We start from the raw sequence: 24,989 nt of genomic DNA, 5'->3' as shown, positions 1-24,989 counted from the left end.
CTTAGCATGTTAGCTAACCCTTCTTCTAACCCAAACCTTAACCATTTTAATTTAACTCCTTAATCTTAATATTAACCCTAACCTTAACCCCTAACCCTAACCCCTAGCCTAGCTAATGTTAGCCACCTAGCTAACGTTAGCGTTAGCCAGTTAGCCAACTAGCTAAAGTTAGCCACAACGAATTGGAATTCGTAAACACATCATAAGAATTGGAATTCGTAACATATCATATGAAAAGGATGACGGACATCCACAAATGAATACATGCCATACCAGACGTAATATATCATACTAATTGGTGTGTGTCCCGGATTTTCGTTTACTATGTTACGTCTACCCCCTGAGTCCAGGTTGAAATGATACATAAATCACAGCCAATAACAAATAAAGATTTTAGTACTGTCAAATGTTACAAACATGTTATAGCCATTGTCAAAATACAGGTGTGCAAATCGTTAGAAAAATACCAACTCATACCAGTTTCTGGATTATGCTCTGTAAAAATCCTTACAAATAGTATATCTTATCTATATATAAAGGTTTCCAACATGCAATGTTGCTTTTTTTTAAAATATATATATATATCCCAAGTTCTGCCTGTTTTAACCCCTCGTAGATTACAGAGGAAACAGAGGAGAAAATAAAGAAAGAGACCATGGATCTCCAATGAGAAGGGTTGTTATATTATCAGATGGGTATAGCAAACTGCAGTACATTGATGTGGGTTCGTACAGTCTGAGAACGAGACAGATTCAACACAATGTAAAGTTGCCTTGAGAATCTTTTTTTTTTTTTTTTTTTAATGGTTAGAAATGTTTAATTATTTTCTTTGCCATAAATGTGTTCTATTGTGGCGGACTGCACATGAACACAGTAGGACCAATCAGAATCTAAAGACCAGTCAATGTCTGTAGAAGCTTGCAGTCTCCCAAAGTACAGAGCTTTATACTGTGTCTCGTCAATAGACCATGCAAACTAGTAGTGTCCTAAAATCTAAATTGCAATAAACCCAAATCTTGCCACTTTTCAAGCCCTTTTTCACGAAGACCAAAAAAAACTCTAAACAAATAAATATCTACACTGAGTGGTCAAAACATTATGAACACCTGCTCTTTCCATGACAAGACTGACACGGTGAATCCAGGTGAAAGCTATGATCCCTCATTGATGTCACTTGTTAAATCCACTTAAATCAGTATAGATGAAGGGGAGGAGACAGGTTAAAGAAGGATTTTTAAGCCTTGAGACAATTGAGACATGGATTGTGTATGTGTGCCATTCAAAGGGTGAATGGGCAAGACAAAATATTTAAGTGCCTTTGAACGGGGTATGGTAGTAGGTGCCAGGCGCACCGGTTTGAGTGTGTCAAGAACTGCAACGCATCTGGGTTTTTCACGCTCAACAGTTTCCCGTGTGTATAAAGAATGGTCCACCACCCAAAGGACATCCAGCCAACTTGACACAACTGCGGGAAGCATTGGAGTCAACATGGGCCAGCATGCCTGTGGAGCGCTTTCAAAACCTTGTAGAGTCCATTCCCTGACTGAATTGAGGCTGTTCTGAGGGCAAAAGGAAGGGGCGCAACTCAATATTAGGAAGGTGTTCCTAATGTTCTGTACACTCAGTGCATTTATCAACCATATGATGAACACATAAATAAATAATCTTTGAAGTGGATAACAGCAACTGTTATGTACATACGTACTCCATTTGTTTGTTTTTTAATTAAAATTAAATCATGCTTTACCTGCAACAAAGACTACTACTGGTTAGAATGTAGTGGCACGTTTACAAAACTCACCTCCCTTTGATTGCAACAGTCCGGTCACTTCCTACACAACACAATTAAGACACAGACTTCATCTCTTAACGATCGTCTGTTCCACCCCCCCCCCCCCACCCCCCTTCCTTGTCTTCTTCTGAGGTAAAGAAACAGATAGAAGTGTTCAATACTTTTTTAAAGGCATCACTCCTTATCCACATAACCACAGGTACCACATATTATCCCCTGAATTCAACCTGAATAAATTCAACACCAAGTTTCTTCTGACAATCAATAGAATCAATTCTAGAATCAAGTCTTGTTCTGAGAATCATTCCAGGAAGCTTAGTCTCCAGTCTCACGGACATGCAAGCAGAGATTAGGCCCTCACAATAACAATAAGTGTTTTTTTATTTGACTAAACCAACTGATTTACCTCCTCTTCACAGCTTTAGTGGTTTTAACATCGGAAGCAGAGAAGATAATTAAAGTAACTTGTCAACTAAATCCCATGCACAATTGTGTAATAATAATAATAATAATAATAATTTCATCTTTTGATTCAATAAATTACATAATTTATAAGACTTTTCATCTCTCAGTCGCATAGAGCTAGCTAAGGCTTGCTACACAGTGTGGCTTCGTTCCTGAAATCATACTGTCAATCTGCCTGACCCCATCTATTCAAATTATGTTTGTCTTTCCTGTCGTATGATAAATAAAATAAACTGGTTTTTATAACAGTTACAATGCTCAATAGACTAGACCCGTTGTTGGCAAAATATATATTCTTTATTTTAAAAATAAATAATAATATTGCACATTTAATAAAATTAGGATAGAATTTTCTCATTATGATTAAATGAAATCGTTATGGATACCAACATAAAAAGGAATCTCAGTATTAGTTTTCCTTTTTCTTTTAACTACACGTCCATGACTGCAGGTAACCAACATACAGAAACCCAAACTAAAGCTACAACAAAAACATGCACGCGGGGTGTCAAAGCAGGGTCTCCTGGGTAAAGGTGGGAGGAGTTAAAGGAAGCTGCGATGGGATGGTGATTGGTTAACAGAGTAAGACTGGCGGTGTTGACCGCGCTAGCACTGACGGCTAACATCCGGTGCATCCGCTTTCCTGCAGCAAAGGGGTTGGTTAAGAGCCTCAGAACACTGGAACCTCAGAACTCAGAATGTGGGACCGTTGGAACGCCCACCTCTCTCAGTCCTCTGGCCTCGCCGTGCTCACATCTCCCCATGAAGACGTCAGAGGGTAAAACAGTAAGGCAGCTGTTAGCTCCTGTCATCTGAAAGTGCATCTCCACACTGGCCCAGTTAAAGTCAGTCAGTCAGTCCCTCTGTGTCCCTGCCAGGACAGGACAGAAGGACAGGACAAGCATTTCGCTACACCCGCAATAACATCTGCTAATGCGTGCATGCGACCAATAAAATGTGATTTGATTTTGACAGAAGGAGTGGTCACTGCTTGGGTCAGCAGACGTGTGTGTTTCAATGACTTCATGTTTTCCTGTGTGTGTGTGTTTACGTTTTCCTTGTTTTTACTATCTCCCTCAGACGCGTCATTTTGTTCTTTAACAGGACCCAGAGGAGAGTATTATGATCAGGCGGGGGCTGCGGACGGCCCAGGACAGGCTGCGGGTCCTTCTCTCCGGCCTCTCCTGTTTCTCTCCTGTGTCACAAAGCTGATTCCCAAGCTCCTCCGGCCGCTTCCGAGTCTGACTGGCACCATTTTGATTTTTTTAAAAGGCTGGAGACGCAACTGCACCAGTTGCCATGGCATCACTGAGGGGTCAAACACAGTTCAGGTGGGGTTTAATTGATTAGTTAGTAACTGATTGGACTGTATAACACACAGGAGGTCTTCATCAGGCCTGCTCGTTAGGAACATAACAAACATGTTGTGTGCTTGTTTTTATTTGTAGATGTAAAAAAGAGGTTACCTGAGACACAGGACCATCATGTCAGGAAGTGGACGAATATGATGGCTAGGCCGATATTCAAAAGCATCACCATAGCAACCAGGATAGAGTTAGGAGTCTGCAAGACAACATCAAGAAGAGTTAGTATCAAGCGTCTCAGAGTAGCAGTGCTGATCTAGGATCAGGTGGCCCCTGTCCATTTAAGTCTTATACATTGTGATCTAAAAGGCTAAACTGATCCTAGATTAGCATTCCTACTTACATTATCTTTGTCCTGCCCCTCAGCCATCTCCATACTGGTCTCTGCCAGGCTCTTTGGTTTCAGCGAATCCTGCTTCCTGAGTTTGCTCTGCTCGCTGGTGGGCGTCGGCTTGGGGGTGAAATTCCGGAACGTCTTGGGGGGCGGCGGGGCCATCCTGGCCAGGGTCAGCTGACTGGGCTCCTCGTCCTCCTCGGGCTCAGGATCCGGGGGCAGGGGCCCCCTGGAGGGGGCTTTGACGTAGTAGCTATGGTACTGAGAGTGGAGCTGACCCATTCCATTACCAGGACCCACCACCGTCTGTGGGGCAGCAGCCTGGGGAGGTGGTGCGTTGGTGGGGCTAGGCTCCGGGGCCTTGGGGGGTTCGGCTGGAGCTGGAGCCTCCTGGTATATTACCTGGGAAGAGGGAGCAGCAGCTGTGGGCCGCTCGGCAGCGATGGGCACCCTCTCCTCTTTACTCGGCTTCCTGCTCGGCCGCTCCTCTTTGCTGCTCTTACGGCCCGGCTTCTCCTCTTTGCTGACCTTGCGGCCGTGTGATGATTCGTCTTTGCTGACCTTGCGGCTGTGTGATGATTCGTCTTTGCTGGTCTTGCGTGAGGCGGAGGTGGAGACGCTGTTGCTGTGCTGTCTCTTCTTGCTGTGGGGCGAGGGTGGAGGGGTGGGCCCGTGGGTCTGGGCGGGGCTGGTGGGATCTTTCTCTTCCTCTTCAGGAGGATCCTTGGGGATCTCCACTGGCTCCATGAACGCCTGCTTGATATAGTCAGGACCTATAGGGGGACAGACAACTCATGTTTATGCAATGAACACACTCTTACATGTATAATGTCACACGTAATATGTAAACCACATCTGTACGGTACATGTACACAATGAATGCTCTGTTTTATGGTTGCCGCAGTAACGGGGCTCGCTTTACAGTAGCACACATTAGCCATTCATCTCTGTCTGGTGGTGAAAAACCCTTAAAGAGAGGCTCTCTACAAGCCAACGATGACACGAGAGATTACAAATCTATCCCAGAGTGCCAGATCATGTGATCTGTGACCCAGATTAGGAAAACAGAACAGAGCACAGCTATCTGCTATCTACTGCTTCTGTGTAGAAACCCAGATTAGGAGAATAGAACAGAAGAGAGTATAGCTATCTGCTATCCACTGCTCCTGTCTAGATGTCAGAGGCATAGCATGCACTTACAGTAGCAGACCCAACCCAACAAAGACTACAGGCACAGATATGCTGTAACGTTAATGCTGTAGATAGATACATTCAGGTCCAAATTTATTGGCACCCTTGATAAAGATGAGCCAAAAAGACTGTATAAAATAAATAATGCAAATATTGAGCTAAAGTATATTGTATGCTCCAAAGTAGTTAGGAGATTATATTATTTTATACTAATACAAGTCCAAAAGGCTGTTTTCAATACCTTTACCTCACCTTGCGAGGATAACTGCACTGAGCCTTTTTCTAAAATGTTTGATGAGATTGGAGAACACATTGGGAGGGATCTTAGACCTTTCCTCCATACAGAATTGTTCCAGATCATTGATATCCTTCGACTGTGCTTATGGACTGCCCTCTTCAATTCAAACCACCGTTTTCCAATGGGGTTCAAGTCCGGAGACTGAGATGGCCATTGCAAAATATTGATTTTGTGGTCATATTAACACAATTTTTTTGTTGATTTTGACGTGTGCTTGGGGTTATTGTCTTGCTGGAAGATCCACTTGCGGGAAAGTTTGAGCCCCTTTACTGGGTTCAAGTTCATGATGCCGTTGACCTTAACAAGTGCCCCAGGACCAGTGGAATCAAAATGTGACCCGTTTCAAGAAGCTAAGCATAAAGTCGCACGTCACTACTTCACAGGAGAGGCATTTGAATGTTTTTAGATTTGATCAAAATGTTGAACCTAGTTTGTTAGCTTTAACTACCTGCAGATTCATACTACAGAATTTCATGCATGGTGGCTAGCTATGACAATCCGTTTGTACTGTAGCTATGGGTTGGGATTATGGTTAATTGTTTAGCTACATGTCTAAACAACATTTTTCACTTGCCAGATGATTACATGACCCATCACATTAGCCAGGTGTGTCTGGGGGTGATTTCGGCCATCTATTGTATTTCATGAACGTGTAAAGTCGTGGTCAAAAGTTTTGAGAATGACACAAATACTAATTTTCACAAAATCTGCTGCCTCAGTTTTGATGATGGCAATTTGCATATACTCCGGAATGTCATGAAGAGTGATCAGATGAATTGCAATTAATTGCAAAGTCCCTCTTTGCCATGAAAATGAACTTAATCCCCAAAAATCATTTCCACTGCATTTCAGCCCTGCCACAAAAGGACCAGGTGCCATCATGTCAGTGATTCTCTCGTTAACACAGGTGAGAGTGTTGACGAGGACAAGGCTGGAGATCACTCTGTCATGCTGATTGAGTTAGAATAACAGACTGGAAGCTTTAAAAGGAGGGTGGTGCTTGAAATCATTGTTCTTCCTCTGTTAACCATAGTTACCTGTAAGGAAACATGTGCCGTCACCATTGCTTTGCACAAAAAGGGCTTCACAGGCAAAGATATTGCTGCTAGTAAGATTGCACCTAAATCAACCATTTATCGGATCATCAAGAACTTCAAGGAGAGAGGTTCAATTGTTGTGAAGAAGGCGTCAGGGCGCCCAACAAAGTCCAGTAAGCGCCAGGATCGTCTACTAAAGTTGATTCAGCTGCGGGATCGGGGCACCACCAGTGCAGAGCTTGCTCAGGAATGGCAGCAGGCAGGTGTGAGTGCATCTGCACGCACAGTGAGGCGAATACTTTTGGAGGATGGCCTGGTGTCAAGAAGGGCAGCAAAGAAGCCACTTCTCTCCAGGGAAAACATCAGGGACAGACTGATATTCTGCAAAAGGTACAGGGATTGGACTGCTGAGGACTGGGGTAAAGTCATTTTCTCTAATGAATCCCATTTCTGATTGTTTGGGGCATCTGTAAAACACCTTGTTCGGAGAAGACAAGGTGAGCGCTACCATCAGTCCTGTGTCATGCCAACAGTAAAGCATCCTGAGACCATTCATGTGTGGGGTTGCTTCTCAGCAAAGGGAGTGGGCTCACTCACAATTTTGCCTAAGAACACAGCCATGAATAAAGAATGGTACCAACACATCCTCCGAGAGCAACTTCTCTCAACCATCCAAGAACAGTTTGGTGACGACCAATGCCTTTTCCAGCATGATGGAGCACCTTGGAACAAAACATCAACATTTTGGGTCCATGGCCAGGAAACTCCCCAGACCTTAATCCCATTGAGAACTTGTGGTCGATCCTCAAGTGGCAGGTGGACAAACAAAACCCCACAAATTCTGACAAACTCCAAGCATTGATTATGCAAGAATGGGCTGCCATCAGTCAGGATGTGGCCCAGAAGTTAATTGACAGCATGCCAGGGACGGATTGCAGAGGTCTTGACAAAGAAGGGTCAACACTGCAAATATTGACAATTTTTTTCTTTTTCTTTTTTCTTCTTCTTGGGGGTAGATCAGCTTAATATTGCAGATAGATTGTAACTTCTATCAATGTAATTGTCTACATCACTTCCAATCCCCCATGTTTTTTATATATATACTCCCCTTTATTACTTTTCAACCCCACCATCCTTTCCCTACTTGGGGTAAATTAGTGAACAACAATGCCCAGGCCTCTACTTCCAGCCTCTACTTACTATCTACACCTTATGGACACAGTCAATTTGACAATAATTCAATTTTATTTGTTTTTTTTTGTTTTTGCTCCTGAACTTATTCTACTCTCAACCTTTCCAATCATTTTCATGATGTCCATCCGGTTTGCTTCTATATGCCATATCTTTCTAACTGTGCTCTTTCCCAAAAGCTCCCAACATACAACCTATATACTTATTATGGACACAGTATGCTTACATTATTAGTTATCTTGTTATTATTTGTTGTTATTTGTTATTAGTCCCATCCTTCAACTCAATTCAATACCTCCCATCTATCTCTTAACACCATCCATATAGGATTTCTATTTGCCATATATATTTCAACCATACTGTGATGTTTTACAAAAGTTCTGAACCTTTCTATTCTCATTGGTTCTACTGATTGTGAATTAAAAATAAACATTTTTGCTAAAAGTATTATTATATTATTGATCGATTGACTATGACTTTTCAGATCACCCAGTAATGCTATCTGCAAGGTTAGCTCCAGGTAAATATTGCAATCCTTTAGCCATTCCATGTCCAAAAACAAGCTACAAATGGACAGAACCAAAACAAATGATCTAATGATTCTGTCTCTTCACAGCAAAATCTGCAGAGCTGGGAAGATTGTATCCCCCATATAAATAACATTCTATTGGTAGCAAGAATTTTATATAATAATTTAAATTGAAAGATTCTAATTTTTGAATCCAGTGTCGTTTTGCGTGTCAGTTCATAAACACTATGCCATGGGATCGGTACGTCAAAAATCTCTTCCCAACTATTTTGCAATCTATATGGGACGGCTGTCAATCCTTTGGTCCTTAAGTGAAACTGATATACTTTTTTATTTATCACAGTTTTCCTTAACCAATTATGTTCTTTAATGCGAGGCCGACAGACAGGTTCCTTACGTTCTCCCCCTTCCACTTTCCTCTTCCACTTTTGCGCTAAGGCTGCAATTATTTGGTTGTAATTTTGGGTAGAGCAGACATTTCCATATGTTTTTGTTAGCTGTATGTGCGACATAACTCCACCAGTCCTACCGATGATATCATTTACGAAGATTATACCTTTTTTAAACATTCTGTCAAAAAATAAAGGTTTTTTGTCAATTAGTATATTTGAATTTAACCACAATATTTGTTGCATTATTTGTTCTGTCGTTTCTGGAGGATTAAATTGAAATTGCAACCAACTTTCTATGGCTTGTTTTAGAAATAGTGATATTTGGGAGATTATTTCCTTTTCAAATAACTGAAAGTGAGTGGTTGTAATCTGAATAAAGGGAAAAAGGCCTTTCTTGAACATTGGGTGAGACAATCTTACTAATTTCCTTGAGAACCAGTTCGGATTTAACTTTTGTATGACTGAAGCTTTTAGTGATAGGTCTAATGCTTTAATATTTAATAATTTCTGTCCTCCGAATTCATATTCATTATATAAATATGCCCTTTTAATTTTGTCTGGCTTGCCGTTCCAAATAAAATTGAATATTTTTTTCTCATATAATTTAAAAAACTGTTCGCTAGGCGTAGGCAAGACCATAAGCAAATAGGTAAACTGGGATAATACTAAAGAGTTAATCAGGGTGATTTTTCCACAAATTGACAGGTATTTTCCTTTCCATGGTAGTAAGATCTTATCTATTTGTTCTAACATTTCTATTAAAATGTATTGAAGTGAGATCATTTATTTCCTTTGGGATATGTATTCCGAGTATATCCATATCACCATCAGACCATTTTATTGGTAAACTACATGGTAATGTAAAAATTGTATTTTTTAGTGATCCAATACGTAATATAGTACATTTGTCATAATTTGGTTGTAATCCAGAGAGGTTAGAAAATGTATCTAGATCCTCTATGAGGCTGTGGAGAGATTCTAGTTGTGGATTTAAAAGAAAACATGAATCATCAGCGTACAATGACACGTTTGTCTTTAAGCCCTGGATTTCTAATCCTCTGATGTTATTATTGGATCTGATTTTAGTAGCTAACATCTCGATGGCCACAATAAATAGATATGCTGATAGTGGACAACCTTGTTTCACTCCTCTTTACAGTTTAAAACTTTCTGAGAAATAGCCATTATTTACTATTTTACACCTAGGGTTACTATACATGATTTTGAACCATTTTATAAGAGATTCTCCAAAATTGAAATGCTCCAGGCATTTATATATAAACCCCAGTCGTACTTTATCAAATGCCTTTTCGAAGTCTGCTATGAATAGCAGGCCTGGTTTTCCATATTTTCCATAGTGTTCTATTGTTTCCAATACTTGCCTTATATTATCTCCAATGTATCTTCCATGTAAAAAACCTGTCTGATTAGAATGAATAATATCCGACAATACCTTTTTAATTATATTCGCTATACATTTTGCTAGAATTTTTGCATCACAACACTGAAGTGTAAGGGGCCTCCAATTTTGTTAATGGACTGGATCTTTATATTTTCCACTTGTATCCTGTTTCAGTAATAATGAGATCAGACCTTCTTCTTGAGTGTCAGATAATCTACCATTTACATAGGAGTGGTTGAAACATTCTAATAACGGTCCTCTTAGTATATCAAAAAAGGTTTGGTATACCTCAACTGGTATGCCATCTAACCGTGGAGTTTTCCCAGACTTAAAGTCTTTAATTGCATCCAGAAATTCCTCCTCTGTAATTTCACTGTCACGCGTGCTGTAGGTGGGTGGAGTGGTGGAATCAAACGCAGAACACCGAAGGATAGTCCAAACAACTTTAGTTAATCTCCAAACAGGAAAAATAACAACACTTGCCCGAAGGCAAAAATACGCACGAAGGCGAAATAGCAACAAGCGCACTAACAGGTGCGTAACGCTCCAACGCAGTGGAGGAAAGCTCAACCGAGCGAAAGGGCGAAAATAAGCCCAACACACGACAGACAAAAATCAATAACACACAACACCTGACAAACACAACGAGAACTAAATAGGACACTAATGACACTAAATGATAACAGGTGTGACAACAATCAGACAAAAGCAAACGAACATGAAACATACAACGGTGGCAGCTAGTATTCCGGAGACAACGAACGCCGAAGCCTGCCCGAACAAGGGAGAGAGGCAGCCTCGGCCGAAACCGTGACAGTACCCCCCTTGACGCGCGGCTCCAGGCGTGCGCCGACTCCCGGCCTCGGGGGCGACCCGGAGGACGCGGAGCAGGGTGCGTCGGGTGCCCACGATGGAATTCCGTCAGGAGAGACGGGTCCAAAATGTCTCTCCTCGGCACCCAGCACCGCTCCTCCGGACCGTACCCCTCCCACTCCACTAGATACTGGAGACCCCCCATCCGACGTCTCGAATCCAAGATGGACCTCACGGAGTACGCCGGTGACCCCTCGATGTCCAATGGGGGCAGAGGAGTCTCCCTGATCTCACTTTCTTGGAGTGGGCCAGCTACCACCGGCCTGAGAAGGGACACATGGAACGAGGGGTTAATACTTTTATATTCAACAGGTAGTTGTAATTTATAACACACCTCGTTCAACCTTCCCAGGACTTTAAATGGCCCTACAAACCGCCCGACCCAGTTTCCGACAGGGCAGGCGGAGGGGCAGGTTTCTGGTAGAGAGCCAGACTCGATCACCAGGTGCGTACACCGGTCCCTCACTGCGGTGGAGATCGGCGCTCGCCTTATGACGTCGGAGGGCCCGCTGCAGGTGGACGTGTGCAGCGTTCCAGGTCTCCTCCGAGCGCCGCGCCCACTCATCCACCGCAGGAGCCTCGATCTGGCTCTGCTGCCAAGGTGCCAGAACCGGCTGGTAACCTAACACACATTGGAAAGGGGTTAGGTTAGTGGAGGAATGGCGTAGGGAATTCTGGGCCATTTCGGCCCAGGGAACGTACCTTGCCCACTCCTCCGGCCGGTCCTGGCAGTATGTTCTAAGAAACCTACCCACATCCTGGTTCACACGTTCCACCTGCCCATTACTCTCCGGGTGGTAACCCGAGGTGAGGCTCACCGAGACCCCCAACCGCTCCATAAAGGCCCTCCAGACTCTGGAGGTAAATTGGGGACCCGATCAGACACAATATCCTCGGGTACCCCGTAGTGCCGGAACACATGGGTGAATAGGGCTTCGGCAGTTTGCAGGGCGGTAGGAAGGCCCGGCATGGGGAGCAAACGACAGGCCTTAGAAAACTGGTCCACACCGACCAGTATAGTGGTATTCCCCTGTGAAGGAGGAAGGTCAGTAAGGAAATCCACCGAGAGGTGGGACCATGGTCGTTGTGGAACGGGCAGGGGTAGTAACTTACCCCTAGGCAGATGTCTAGGCGCCTTACACTGGGCGCACACCGAGCAGGAGGAAACATAAACCCTCACATCCCTTGCCAACGTGGGCCACCAGTACTTGGCACTAAGACAGTGCACTGTCCGGCCGATACCGGGTGTCCAGAGGAGGGTGACGTGTGAGCCCAATAGATCAATCGATCCCGAACCTCGAGCGGAACGTACTTCCGACCCTCCGGGCACTGTGGTGGACTAGGGTCGTGCGGCACGCCCGCTCGAGCTCAGCATCGACCTCCCACACTACCGGTGCCACCAGACACGACTCCGGCAGTATGGGAGTGGGCTCCACGGACCTCTCCTCCGTGTCATACCGCCGAGACAGCGCATCTGCCTTACCGTTCTGTGACCCAGGGATGTACGTGATCTTAAATGTAAACCGGGTCAAAAACATATTCCATCTAGCCTGCCGAGGGTTTAGCCTCCTCGCTGCCCGGATGTACTCCAGGTTACGGTGGTCCATCAAAATGAGGAAAGGGTGTTGAGCCCCCTCAAGCCAGTGCCTCCACACCTTTAGGGCCTGTACCACGGCTAACAGCTCCCTGTCCCCTACGTCATAGTTTCGCTCCGCCGGACTGAGCTTCTTGGAATAGAAGGCACAGGGGCGGAGTTTAGGTGCGCGCCTGACCGTTGTGAAAGCTACGGCTCCAATACCGGCCTCAGACGCGTCCACCTCTACCTGAAATGGTAAAGAGGGATCCGGATGCGCCAGCACTGGAGCCGAGGTAAACAGGTCCTTCAGCCTCCCAAATGCCCTGTCCGCCTCGGCAGACCACTGCAGACGCACCGGACCCCCCTTCAAGAGAGACGTGATGGGAGCTGCCACCTGTCCAAAACCCCGGATAAACCTCCGGTAGTAATTCGCAAACCCCAAAAACTGCTGCACCTCCTTCACAGTGGTTGATGTTTGCCAATTACGCACGGCTGACACCCGGTCTACCTCCATCCTCACCCCTGACGCAGACAACTGATACCCCAAAAAGGAGACCGACTCCTGGAAAAACAGACACTTCTCTGCCTTAACATACAGGTCGTGCTCCACCAGCCTCCGCAACACTCTGCGCACCAGGGCCACATGCTCGACACGGGTAGGCGAGTACACGAGAATGTCATCTATGTACACCACGACCCCCTGCCCCTGCATGTCCCTGAAGATCTCATCCACGAATGATTGGAAAACTGACGGAGCGTTCATCAACCCGTATGGCATGACAAGATACTCGTAATGGCCCGAGGTGGTACTAAAGGCTGTCTTCCATTCATCGCCCTCCCTGATGCGCACCAAGTTATGCGCGCTCCTGAGATCTAATTTAGTGAAGAAACGCGCCCCATGCAAGGACTCAGTCATGGTCGCAATCAGCGGGAGTGGATAACTGTACTTCACCGTGATCTGATTGAGACCACGGTAATCGATGCACGGGCGTAAACCCCCATCCTTCTTCTTCACAAAAAAGAAACTTGAGGACGCAGGGGAAGTGGAAGGCCGTTTGTATCCTTGTCTCAGAGATTCGTCTATGTAAGTTTCAATAGCTTTCTTCTCCTCCTGAGACAGAGGATACACATGGCTCCGTGGGAGCGCAGCTCCTGCCTGGAGGTCTATCGCACAATCTCCCTGCCTATGGGGTGGCAACCGCGTCGCCCTCGACTTACTAAACGCGATGGCCAAATCCCCATACTCAGGGGGAACGTGCAATGCGGGCACCTGGTTTGGACTCTCCACCGAGGTAGCCCCTACGGAAACGCCCAAACATCGACCCACACACTGGGAAGACCACTCCATCAGAGCCCTCTCCTGCCACGAAATAACTGGGTTATGGGTACTCAACCAGGGCATGCCCAGCACCACCGGATACGCAGGAGAGTCAATCAGAAATAGCTGAATCATCTCCTGATGACCCCCTGCGCACACATCCTAAGTGGCGCAGTGACCTCCCTGATCAAGCCCGCACCCAACGGACGGCTATCTAGGGCATGAACGGGAAAGGGACATCAACAGGAAGAAGGGGAATCCCTAAGGCTAAACAAAACTTCTTATCAACAAAATTCCCAGCCGCGCCTGAATCTACCAGCGCCTTATGCTGGGAATGAGGTGCTACCTGTGGAAAACTCACAGGTATACAAAAATGTGCAACAGAGAGCTCTGGGTGAGTGGGGCGCCTACTCACCTGGACGGAATCCCCAGTGCGGGACCTGTCGTCCTCTCCCCTAGGAGGCCATCCCCAGCACCTAGCCGCGGTGTGTCCTCCCCGACCACAGTTGGTGCAGGGGATGGACCCCCTAGTAAGCCGACCCCTCCTCTCTCTAGCGCCAGCGCCCCGAGCTCCATGGGACACGGCTCGGAGGCGCTGGAGGGTGAAAATGGACGGACCCCCTCGGGGACGTCCGCGGGTAGCTAGTAGGTTATCCAGCCTGATGGACATGTCGACCAACTGGTCGAACGAGAGGCTAGTGTCCCTACAAGCCAGCTCCCGACGGACGTCCTCTCGTAGACTACATCTGTAGTGATCGACGAGAGCCCGATCATTCCACCCTGTATCTGCCGCTAGAGTACGGAGTCGAGGGCGAACTCTTGGGCACTCCTCCTCCCCTGCCGGAGGAAGACCAGACGCTCCCCCGCCGCTTTCCCCTCCGGGGGATGGTCAAACACCGCCCTGAAGCGGCGGGAGAACTCGTCGTACGTGATGGTGTCGCGTCGATCCTCCTCCACTCCGCGTTGGCCCATTCCAATGCCTTCCCGGAAAGGCAGGAGATCAGGGCGGACACGCTCTCATGTCCCGAGGGCGCCGGGTGCACGGTGGCCAGGTACAGCTCCACCTGGAGAAGGAATCCCTGACACCCGGCCGCGGTTCCATCGTAGGCCCTCGGGAGCGGGAGTCGGACTCCTCGGGATTCCGGTGCGGGAATGGGCGGACTGGCCGATGGTGCTGGCAGGGAGGGTGGTGGTGGGGGGCGTTCCCCAGCCTCGGATGGTGGTGATCACCTCCTGCAGTGCGGTCCCCATCTGCAGGATCTGGTCCCCGTTGTTCCCGAACCTGGTCCTCCAGCGTCGTCTGGGCTGCTGCGGCTCCTGCTGATTCCATTATTGGTGTGTTATTCTGTCACGCGTGCTGTAGGTGGGTGGAGTGGTGGAATCAAACGCAGAACACCGAAGGATAGTCCAAACAACTTTAGTTAATCTCCAAACAGGAAAAATAACAACACTTGCCCGAAGGCAAAAATACGCACGAAGGCGAAATAGCAACAAAGCGCACTAACAGGTGCGTAACGGCTCCCAACGCAGTGGAGGAAAGCTCAACCGAGCGAAAGGGGCGAAAATAAGCCCAACACACGACAGACAAAAATCAATAACACACAACACCTGACAAACACAACGAGAACTAAATAGGACACTAATGACACTAAATGATAACAGGTGTGACAACAATCAGACAAAAGCAAACGAACATGAAACATACAACGGTGGCAGCTAGTATTCCGGAGACAACGAACGCCGAAGCCTGCCCGAACAAGGGAGAGAGGCAGCCTCGGCCGAAACCGTGACATTCACCTTCACATTAGTCTTTCTGTATGGCTGTTAATTGACATTATAAATAGAAAAAAAATCACTACAATTAGCTTCAGTTAGAGGAGATGGAGGCGACTGAAAAGAAAACATATGCTTAAAGTACTTTGTTTCCTCCTTCAAAATATCATTTGGTGAATCATGGGTGACTCCGTCAATTGTAACCAGTTTCATTAAGTTATTTTTGGTAGCATTCCTATGTTGAAGATTAAAAAATAATTTTGTGCATTTTCCCCATATTCCATCCAGTTTGCTTTATTTTTATAATATATTACACTTGATCTTTCTTGAATAAGTTTCTCCATTTCTTTTTGTTTTTCCTCTAATTTATTCTGTGCCTCTATGTTACAGTTTTTATTGCCATCTATCTGTTCTGTTAGACTTTGTATTTCCTTTGTTAGTATAAACTATTTTGACCTAAATTGCTTTTGTTTTCGAGATGAGTACTGAATTGCATGGCCTCTAAAGGCACATTTAAAGGTGTCCCATACAATAAGGGGGATTTGCTGTACCTATGTTTTGTCGGAAAAAGTCAGTTATAAAATCCTTTGTTCTAATTATAAATAAATGATCATCCAATAGGCTTTGATTACATTTCCAATATCCTCGCCCACGTGGAAATTCAGTAAGAGTAATGTATATGCCAAATTATATGATGGTCCGACCGCATTCTGTCCCCTATCAACACTTTTTTTTTTTACTTTTGGTGCCAACGAGAATGAGATAAGAAAGAAGTCAAGACGACTAGCTTGATTCAGTCTCCGCCATGTATATCTCACTAGATCAGATTATTTAAGCCTCCATATATCTACTAGTTAAATAAATAAATAGGTCATTTAGCAGACGCTCTTATCCAGAGCGACTTACAGGAGCAATTAGGGTTAAGTGCCTTGCTCAAGGGCACATCGACAGATTTTTCACCTAGTCGGCTTGGGGATGAGAACCAGCAACCTTTCGGTTACTGGTACAACGCTCTTAACCACTAAGCTACCTGCCGCCCGTATCCATGACATTTACAATTTCCTTAAGAGCATGTGGGTGATTGTTTGTGGTGTGATTTCCTTTACGGTCCATTGAGCTATTTAAAACAGTATTGTAATCCCCCACCATATAATATTGTCTTGAATTGCTTGCAGGGTTGATAATTTATTATATATATTGTCAAAGAATTGTGGATCATCATTATTTGGTCCGTAAAGGTTAATGAGCCATATCTGTTTATGGTCCAATAACATATTTAAAATAATCCATCTACCTTGCGTATCTATTTGGACAATTTGCACATTCGGATCGAAATTACTATTAATTAATATCATCACCCCTTTTGAATTTCTTTGCCCATGGGAGAAGTATATTCCCCCCTCCCCCCCATTCCTTTTTCCACGCAACTTCATCTCAAATTGTTGAATGAGTTTCCTGTATACAATAGATATTATATTCCTTCTCTTGGAGCCATGTAAATATTGTTCTTCTTTTGTTATTATCAGCCAAGCCATTACAATTATAACTGGCTATACTTATTTCACCATACACCATAATGAGATACAAGTTTCAAGTCTATTTATCATTATATATGTTTGTAAATTTACCAACAAAAAATACCGTAATGATTGAGTGTCCATATAGCTGTACCGTGATATTTGCATTGCTACGGAGTAACCCTTCAATTGTTCTCCACTAATTCCCCCGCTAAAGACCCTCCCCATCCCAAGTTGAGCCGTCATCCCAGTGATCAGCATCCCACCCACGTTCCTCCGGATCCCTAAGGCCCCGAGAGGCCAGGACCCATCCATCGAAAACAGCACACAGTGCCACCCACAAAACAGAAGCAGATTAACCGCCAAAAGCATTTCCAATGCTGTCACCTCTATATATATATATATATATATATATATATAACTATTTTAAAAAATTGACTCTTTGAATAAACTTAATGTAATTGTCAATAAAAGCCTTTGACACTTATGGAATGGTTGTAATTATACTTCAGTATACCATAGTAACATCTGACAAAAATATCTCATAACACTGAAGCAGTGAACTTTGTGAAGACCAGTATGAAAATGTATGCACTCACTAACTGTAAGTCGCTCTGGATAAGAGCGTCTGCTAAATGACTAAAATGTAAAATGTAAAAAAATTACATCTCACAACTAGACAATAGTGACCCATCCACTTAGCTAGATGTGGCAGGGGGGGTTATAGCATTTATTTCACATGACCGATCAATTTAGACAAGTGTGTCTGAGTAAGCATGATCTAATAATTATAAAATATTTATAAAATATTTTTATCTGGACACTTTCTATTTTTGATATTGCTACTATTTAAATATTCAAGTAACCATTTCACCACTTTTAGTCTTAATCTTTGGTTGTTTACTACACTACCTTACTCACTCTGTTTAGCACATGGCCTCACATTTTAATCCTTAAAGAGATGGGTGGGGCTAAGGCTTAAGAGGGTGTGAACAATGCTGAATGGGTGTAGACAAAGAAGAGCTCTCCAGTAGGTGTACCAAAACAAGGCCATTTTCTCAAAAGTGGGGTTACAAGTTTATCAACTTTCAAAGCAGAATTACATGCCCATTGTTCCTCAGCTGCAGTGTATGATATACAATGTTCTAGAGTCTCTACTTTTATCCAATGTAAAAAACACCATTTCAAATTTTGCTGCGTAAGACCGAATCGAGGCGGTTGGTCACAAATAGCCCCATAACATCAAAGATCCACCACCATATTTGACCGCAGGTATGGGGTTATTTTCTGCTCATGCATCCTTAATTTGGCGCCAAACCCACCACTGGTGTGCATGGCCAAAGACCTCTATTTTCAAGTCATATGACCAAAGCACCAGTTCCAATCCAAGTGCCAATGCCTTTTAGCAAAATCCAGGCATTTACATTTGTTGGATGACATGAAAATAGAGCTCTTCGGCGACGCACACCAGTGGTCGGTTTCACATTGAAATAAGGATGCATAAGCTTAAAACATAAGAACCCCATATCACTCTGTAGATAACGAGGGAATAACACTACGGTTATACAGACTCATCCTGTTCTCACATGCTACGGCAACACAAAAGGTACACTTCAGCTTTTCTCTGTTTGCTTAAAAGAGAGGCTCACTGTGGAATAATCCCCCATTGTTACATTGCTGTGTTCAACTAGTACTGGACAGAAAACAGGGAAAGTGGCTCTGTGTTCCCTTTTGATTCACAAACCTTTTAAACTACCATTGACCTTTTCCTTTTGATTCACAAACCTTTTAAACTACCATTGATCTTTTCCCTTTTGATTCACAAACCTTTTAAACTACCATTGATCTTTTCCCTTTTGATTCACAAACCTTTTAAACTACCATTGACCTTTTCCTTTTGATTCACAAACCTTTTAAACTACCATTGATCTTTTCCCTTTTGATTCACAAACCTTTTAAACTACCATTGACCTTTTCCTTTTGATTCACAAACCTTTTAAACTACCATTGATCTTTTCCCTTTTGATTCACAAACCTTTTAAACTACCATTGATCTTTTCCCTTTTGATTCACAAACCTTTTAAACTACCATTGATCTTTTCCCTTTTGATTCACAAACCTTTTAAACTACCATTGATCTTTTCACTTCTGATTCACAAACCTTTTAAACTACCATTGACCTTTTCCTTTTGATTCACAAACCTTTTAAACTACCATTGATCTTTTCCCTTTTGATTCACAAACCTTTTAAACTACCATTGATCTTTTCCCTTTTGATTCACAAACCTTTTAAACTACCATTGATCTTTTCACTTCTGATTCACAAACCTTTTAAACTACCATTGACCTTTTCCTTTTGATTCACAAACCTTTTAAACTACCATTGATCTTTTCACTTAAGATTCACAAACATTTTAAACTACCCACAGCAATGTTCTAACATCTAGTGGAAAGTCTTCCCAGAAGAGATGAGGCTGTTATAGCAGCAAAGGGGGGGACCAACTCCATATTAATGTCCATGATTTTGGAATGAGATGTTCGACGAGCAGGTGTCCACATACTTTTCACCATAGTGTATCTCGTAAGCCTAAATTTCACGCCATAACTCGACAAGTAGGGCCGGCTTGCTGGGAGGTTTCAGGGCACTCTGAGGGGTTCCGGGAACTTTCTGGAAGGTTCTCTGCAGTTCTAAAGGGGCCCTAGGGCCAATAACACACACACACACACACACACACACACACACACACACACACACACACACACACACACACACACACACACACACACACACACACACACACACACACACACACACACACACACACACACACACACACACACACAAACATATACAAGTAGGAGGTATACAGGTATGAGGTATACAGGGATGAGGTATAAAAGAGGTATGCGGTATACAGGAGGTATGAGGTTTACAGGTATGAGGTATACAGGTATGAGGAATAGAGGAGGTTTGAGGTATACAGGAGGTATGAGGATTACAGGTATGAGGTATACAGGTATGAGGAATAGAGGTATGAGGAATAGAGGAGGTTTGAGGTATACAGGAGGTATGAGGTTTACAGGTATGAGGTATACAGTGAACTGAAACCTGTCAACCTGTTGACCATGGTGGCATTGTGGGCACGCTGTGTGTGTGTGTGTGTGTAACATACACAGACACATATCTACTATAATCCGGCCGTGTTGTCGACCATGCTGTCGCATTTCTAGTTACTGTTTTCTTATTCTCTCTGCCAGGGAATGGAATGTTAAAGAGTCAGCTGGGATGTGACGATGTGTTCTAGCGCTAGAATCAGAATGAAATGTGTTCTAAATGAGAACACCACAGGGCTTCTGCTGGCTGCTTTTATCTCAGCATTGATCACATGGCAGAAAGTGAACAGAACCTGCTACTCTAAACATGGCTGTTAATACAGGCAGATCTGCTACTAATAACCCTGGATAACTGGCCTGAAATAAACACGCTCAACTGAACAGACAAACTACGACTGAAACCGAAATGACACCCTATATAGTGCAGAACTTTTGACCCGGGCCCATATCCACAAAGCTTCTCAGAATAGGAGTGTTGATCTAGGGAAAGGGGGATGCCTAGTCAGTTGTACAACTGAATGCATTCAACTGAAATGTGTCTTCTGCATTTAACCCAATCCATCTGAATCAGAGAGGTGCAGGGGGCTGCCTTAATCGACGTTGAGCCCTAAGGGATGTGACAAATATACATTTTGATCGGTTTTCCGTTAAAATGATTAGAAAAATTCACACATTTCCCACGTGAATTCATAATGCAGCTGCGCTGCTGACAGCAAGGGTTTGGGCGTCATGGTGCCTCCCTTTTAGATGGGTAAGCATTGCCCCTGTACTACCATTTCTGTACCTCAAAGTTAACGACACTGACGCAGTGGTGGAGAGTCGTCTCCAAAATATATGATTATTTCACTCCTTGCACAGCGACTCCCATTTCTCAGTGTCATGATTCGATTCCACTAGGAATCAACTCCTAAGATTCAGTCTTTTTGGAATGGAGGAGACTGCCGTATTTCCGAGAACACTCGCATCTTTCATAGCGAGCTAGTGAGGGACGGAGCGAGAGGGGAGGGCCACCAGGCAGACAGAGCCAGAGCACTACACTTCTCTATCGGCAATCAAAAGCTGTATCTTGCAGTGGAATGCTCTATCTGGTCATTTCTTGGCTTGCAATGTTTCACAACTTCAGTAAAGCAGGGCCTATCATCAAGGAAAAGGCTAGGATATTCTAAACGCAACAGGCCGAAGACAGAGAGGAAGAGGCAAAGCTAGAGGTTTCACTCTCTGCAAAATCTGTCCAAAATAAGCCCAATGCGTTTCTATGGGCTTATTTTGGACCTAAGCTTGTCGCCTGCCTTCCCACCTTTGGGACAATGACTCCCATTGTTAGGGCGGAGACATGAGCGTCTCTGCATTATCTACAGATCTCTGGTGAAGAGCAAGAGCAGGAGAGCAAGCGCGAGGGAGAGAGAGGAGGGGGCAGGCAGGCCAGCGTGAGGGAGAGAGAGGAGGGGGCAGGCAGGCCAGCGTGAGGGAGAGAGAGGAGGGGGCAGGCAGGCCAGCGCGAGGGAGAGAGAGGAGGGGGCAGGCAGGCCAGCGCGAGGGAGAGAGAGGAGGGGGCAGGCAGGCCAGCGCGAGGGAGAGAGAGGAGGGGGCAGGCAGGCCAGCGCGAGGGAGAGAGAGGTTTGTCTCTTCCTCTTTGGTTTTTATTTTAAATGACACAACATTCTTTAAAGCCTACTGTCTAGTCAGGCTATAACATGGAAAACAATATGTTTTGGGATAACTGCATTGTGATTTATATTTTGTGGGGGGATTTTTGAGGGGGGATTTTTCTTAACGTTAAGGATCCCAACTTCGTTTAAACATTTTAACGTTTAAACGTTCACACCCCTGGTTACATGTAGTGCACTATATAGGGAATAGGGTGCAATCATTCATCTAGCAACATCCTAATTTCTGGTACAGTTACAGTATGTGGAACTGAAATACATCATTTCCCCAAGCAGACCCTGCTGTCCTGTCCATATGAAATACAGACATTGCTACAGTCACACACACACCACACACACACACACACACACACACACACACCACACACACACACATTAGCAGGAATTACACAGATAAAACCCACAAAGTGCCACGCTTCATGTGCAGATGGATCTGACCAATAACACTTGTTTAGACAATGTCTTTCTCTTCTTTGTTTTGAATGAGGGGGGGAGAAGTGGAGGGGGTCTCTCACATGCAGTGACATGAGAGAGAGAGAGAGAGAGAGAGAGAGAGAGAGAGAGAGAGAGAGAGAGAGAGAGAGAGAGAGAGAGAGAGAGAGAGAGACAGAGAGAGAGAGAGAGACAGAGAGAGAGAGAGAGAGAGAGAGAGAGAGAGAGAGAGAGAGAGAGAGAGAGAGAGAGAGAGAGAGAGAGAGAGAGAGAGAGAGGGAGAGAGAGAGAGAGAGAGAGAGAGAGAGAGGGAAAGTCAGATGAGTTAAAGACCCACAACAGCCACTTTGTTGAGCTGAAAGACGATGGCTAGAGCTTACCGATGATGTAAATAATAATAATAATAATAATAATAATATCATCTGTGTCAATGCTGTGTCACTCCCGATAAACTGATGTGCAAATGTATAACAACTGTGTGTCTAACTAGTGCTGGTTTTAGTTAATTTGGAACCCCCTAGCTCACATGTGGGATGCTTACTTCCTGTTAAGAACCTGTTGCTACTGGCTTCCTGCTGTCTGCAGTACACCTCAACCAGGAGCTGCTGAGTTTCTAAACCATCTTTGGTGAAACGGTGAGTAAAGAGCTAGCTAGCTACAGTAGTTTGCTATCTCTTCTAGCTATGTAAGGAGCGTTCACTTAGCCAAATGGCCATGGTAGCCAATATGTGTCAGCAGCCTGGCAAGGCTAACACAGCTAGCTAGTGACTAAGATAGCGCTGCAGTGGATAGCGGACGTTTTACGGGCTTCCGACCAATTCTTCTACTTTTTTAAAGCTGATCTTTACGTTTTTTTTTTTTTTTTTTACATAATGTCTCCGCCATCATTTCCTATGATCTAAAACAGCTTCTGCACATCAGAACAACGATCACTAACCTTGATTTGGATGACAGCTTCTACTTCAACAAGTCAGCTGCTGTGGATGTTCTGCTTACTCCGGCCCTAATCCCCCGGGGACATCGGAAAAGGAAAGCGATGTCGCAAAAGGGGCAGACGGGCGGGCAGATTAAACTATGTTGGCGAATAAACTGCCGGAGAACAAACTGGACGAGCTCTGTTCGAGACTGTCCTATCAACGGGACCCGAAGAACTGTAATATCCTATGTTTTCACGGAGTCGTGGCTGAACAAGGACATGGATAATATATTTACATCTAGCTGGTTTTTCTATACATCGTCAAGACCTTACGGCAGCTTAGGGTAAGGTTAGAGGGGAGGGGTGTGTATCTTCGTTAATAATAACAATATGCCATTTAGCAGACGCTTTTATCCAAAGCGACTTACAGTCATGTGTGCATACATTTTTACGTATGGGTTGGTCCCGGGGATCGAACACACTACCCTGGCGTTACAAGCGCCGTGCTCTACCAATTGAGCTACAGAGGACCACCCATAGGTAAGGCGCAATCTCTAATGTTACGGAAGTCTCAAGGTTTTCCTCACCTGAGTTAGAATACCTAATGATAAGCTGCAGACCACACCATTTAACAAGATAGTTTTCATCTATATTCTGTATTTCGTAGCTGTCTGCTTACCTCCACAAACCGATGCTGGCATTAGGACCATATTCAACCAGCTGTATAGGGCATTAAGCAAACACGAAAATGCTCATCCAGAGGCGGCGCTCCTAGTGGTTGGTGATTTTAATGCAGGGAAACTGAAATCCGTTTTACCTAATTTTTATCAGCATGTCACCTGTGCACCCAGAGGTGACAAAACTCTAGATCACCTTTACTCCACACATAGAAATCGATACAAAGCTCTCTCCCACCCTCCCTTCGGCAAATCTGACCATAACGCTATCCTTCTGAATCCTGCTTACAAGCTAAAATTAAAACAGGAAGTACCAGCGCTCAATACAGAAGTGGTCCGATAAAGCGGATGCTAATCTACAGGACTGTTTGCTAGCACAGACTGGAATATGTTCCGGGATCTGATAACATGCGAGGAGTTTACCACATCAGTCACCGGCTTCATTAATAAGTGCATCAACGGCATCGTCCCCACAGTGACCGTATGTACATAATCCAACCAGAACCCACGGATTACAGGCACTGAGCTACAAGGCTAGAGCTTTCGTTGTCAAGGAGCGGGACACTAATCTGGACACTTGTAAGAAATCCCGCTAGGTCATCCGATGGGCCATCAAACAAGCAAAGCTTCAATACAGGACTAAGATCGAATCCTACAATTCTGGTTCTGAAGATGTGGCAGGGCTTGCAAACTATCACGGATTACAAAAGGAAACCCAGCCACGAGCTGCCCAGTGATGCAAGCCTGCCAGACGAGCTAAATACCTTCTATGCTCGCATCGAGGCAAGCAACACTGAACCATGCATGAGAGTACCAGCTGTTCCGGACGACTGTGTGATCTCGCTCTCCATAGCCGATGTGAGTAAGACCTTTAAACAGGTTAACATTCACAAGGCCTCAAGGCCAGACAGATTACCAGGACGCATACTCAGAGCATGCACTGACCGGCTGGCAAGTGTCTTCACTGACATTTTCAACCTCTCCCTGACAAATTCTTTTTCAAACAGACCACCATAGTCCTTGTGTCCAAGAATGCCAAGGTAACCTGTCTAAATGAGCACTCACATCTGTAGCCATGAAATGCTTTGAAAGGCTGGTCATGGCTCACATCAACACCATCATCCCAGACAC

At 44.6% G+C, this 24,989-nt stretch overlaps 1 protein-coding gene across 2 annotated transcripts in view; it reads right to left on the bottom strand.

Moving 5' to 3' along the window:
* Nucleotides 1–2,462: 2,462 nt before the first annotated feature.
* Nucleotides 2,463–24,989, bottom strand: part of LOC121569962 (junctophilin-1) — a 107,557-nt gene continuing 85,030 nt past the window's right edge. For both annotated transcript variants that reach the window (XM_041881329.1, XM_045221441.1), the window contains 3 exons: nucleotides 3,965–4,728; nucleotides 3,724–3,820; nucleotides 2,463–3,565 (listed from right to left, as the gene is read on the bottom strand). In XM_041881329.1, coding sequence (XP_041737263.1) covers nucleotides 3,740–3,820; nucleotides 3,965–4,728 — 845 coding nt within the window. In that variant the 3' untranslated portion in view covers nucleotides 2,463–3,565; nucleotides 3,724–3,739. The remainder of the gene's footprint in view (nucleotides 3,566–3,723; nucleotides 3,821–3,964; nucleotides 4,729–24,989) is intronic.

Source organism: Coregonus clupeaformis, chromosome 7 (genome assembly GCF_020615455.1).
Source record: "Coregonus clupeaformis isolate EN_2021a chromosome 7, ASM2061545v1, whole genome shotgun sequence".
Taxonomy (NCBI): domain Eukaryota; kingdom Metazoa; phylum Chordata; class Actinopteri; order Salmoniformes; family Salmonidae; genus Coregonus; species Coregonus clupeaformis.
Note: the sequence above shows the minus strand (reverse complement) of the source record. Positions and strands in the feature narration are given on the sequence as shown.